This window comes from Protomyctophum bolini, assembly GCF_963924005.1.
Source record: "Protomyctophum bolini genome assembly, chromosome: 16".
Taxonomy (NCBI): Eukaryota; Metazoa; Chordata; class Actinopteri; order Myctophiformes; family Myctophidae; genus Protomyctophum; species Protomyctophum bolini.
This window is the reverse complement of record NC_137877.1, coordinates 5,728,701-5,731,200: the sequence shown is the minus strand read 5'-3', so window position 1 is coordinate 5,731,200 and position 2,500 is coordinate 5,728,701. Positions and strand designations below refer to the sequence as shown.

At 45.7% G+C, this 2,500-nt stretch overlaps 1 protein-coding gene across 1 annotated transcript in view; it reads right to left on the bottom strand.

The window, feature by feature from the left end:
• aff3 (AF4/FMR2 family, member 3) overlaps positions 1-2,500 on the bottom strand; it is an 18,698-nt gene that overhangs the window by 15,597 nt on the left and 601 nt on the right. Inside the window, exon 2 of the mRNA XM_080786124.1 lies at positions 46-93. Coding sequence (XP_080642250.1) covers positions 46-93 — 48 coding nt within the window. The remainder of the gene's footprint in view (positions 1-45; positions 94-2,500) is intronic.

Sequence of the window (2,500 nt, the reverse complement as noted above, 5' to 3'; positions counted from 1 at the left end):
TAAGAAGAAGAACCATATAACGTAAGACTACGAGCGTTCTCTCACCCCAAAGATGTCTTTGGCACAGATGTTATGTTGACTTCCCGTGACCTGCTGTGAGAACAGAGGGACAGAGTTGAGGTGGTAAATAAAGACTGTTTCATAAACAAGACAACCACACGCAGCCACTGCCAGTGGCGTAATAAAGCAGATACCGAGCAGGCATGCCTATGGGGGGAAAGGAACAACCAGTGCGCAGTTGTGGATTGTGAGCAAACCAGCCACACTTAAATATTTGAAGAACAATATTGCATGTTGTGGGCATCCGATTTGACACATACACACACACACACATACACACACACACACACACACACACACACACACACACACACACACACACACACACACGCACGCACGCACGCGCACACACAGTAATTTGATGGTTGAGCGGAGGTTGTTGCACGTTGGTGACTCATATCTGAAACAATAACAGCTGCAGATGATCAGAAGAATGTTCATTTTTTTACATACACTGTAAAATCCTTAGTGTTCATTTAAACCTGAGACGACTGTACACTTTGGCTCGCCCATCGGTTGTTATGCTCTCAGAGTTACACTCTGTAAAAAAATAACGTTCTGTTTCCATCCACTTTACTTTCATCATTTTCCCTCTTGGTCTTTCACGCCAGCCTTCTCAAAATCAACTTTTCAATTTTCATCTTTACTTTTTGGAATGATTGTGTTAATCTAACTCTGAAAGTGTAAAATTGACACTTCGGATTTTGCTGTGTTCCTCGGGCATCGGTCCAAGTTGAGTACAATCGCCATAGTGTCAGACCATTTCGCCTCACCCCACACACCTATCTCTGTGTGTGTGTGTGTGTGTGTGTGTGTGTGTGTGTGTGTGTTATGTTTGTGTATGTGTTTGCATGTCTATGTGTGTGTGATTGTGCTGTCCTTCACTGTCATTTAAGTTGCATCAAGACCACAAGACCATATTCCGCCGAAGGTAGGGACTTTCACCCTATAGTTTTAGACCCGCGATGGAGTGGCGCCGTCCCAAGCGAACTCGAGCCACCACTGAGCGAGCTAAAGCGAGCGAGTTGCCGTGCTGAACGTTGCAATGTTCGCTTGAGACAACTTAGCCTCGCTCGAGTTGCGAGTCGACCCGATATAGGCAGAGAATAGATAGTAAGTCCTCGTAACCCTGACAATGAACATAGTGGAGCTGATGGCCCAGCCGTCTCACCCAATCACAAGCCACGCTGCTCCTTCCAGCCCCTCCCTTCGTGGGGCAGAGAACGGGGTCAGGTCCCAGACAGCCTTAATAGTCTCTGGCCAATAGGCACTGGGCAGTCATTAGGCCAACAGCTCGCACATGTGGACCCGTGCAGGAGCCCAGACTGTGGAGCTATAGGACTCACCAGGGTGGGCGAAGGGGTGAGCAGAGACTAGTGGTAGGACAGGAAAAGGGCAGGGAACAGACCCAGGATGTCACTACTATTTAGGTGTTATAAAACTTGATTTTTGTGAATTTACAGAATTTTACAGAATATTCCATTTCACTTCTTAAATAGTGACCAGGCCTGGAATTTCATGATTTTAAAGGACAGGGTCAATTGGGCCTTTGTTATTGTCAATTCTTTGAGGGCCCGAAACCCGAAGGTCAATTGACTCATGGGCAGCATGGCCATCAAATAATACAAAGATTTTAACATTCTGTTCTTTTTATTTTGTAGTAATCCAGTACCAACAAGGCTTGGCTGTTGTAGCTTATTCTACCAATAACTTTTTGACTTAATGGTTAAAGGGAATATATTATTTTTTGTTGGTTTGTAGGATTGTCTATAGAGTCTCCATGCCTACCGGCTAATGCACACACTGGGATAGAGAGTGAATGAATGATGGTTATGTAGTAGGCTACATGCACACACTGCGATAGAGAGTGAATGAATGATGGTTATGTACAGTAGTAGGCTACATGTTTTTAGACTATATCAACAGTTATACAGTATAAATTGTGCCATCCATGCACCTAATGAGAACATAGGCTACTGTGGTTAGTGTGTGTGCAATATCGCTGCTTGTGTCTGTGACAGTGTGTGTGTGTGTGTGTGTGTGTGTGTGTGTGTGTGACTGTGTGTATGTGTGTGTGTGAGACTGTGTGTACATGACTTCATGACTCACTGTGGCCGCTGTCTGAGTCTCTGGACTCCAGCCTGAAAATGGTGAGTGTGTGTGTGTGTGTGTGTGTGTGTGTGTGTGTGTGTGTGTGCGCGCGCGCGTGCGTGCATGCGCTTGTGTTTGTGTGTGTGTGTGTATGGTGTGAAAACCAGTCTGATTATTATGGCCATGAGGCAGTTATGAGACCATAGGCATGCAATGAAAACACACAAACACCCAATGTTCCTCCGCCCTGTGGCAGCAGGCAGTGCACGGGCAATGGCACATTTCTGTCTGGCTCCACCAGTCAGTTAAACACTCACAGGCCCATTAGTATCATGTAAAGCACAGTAAG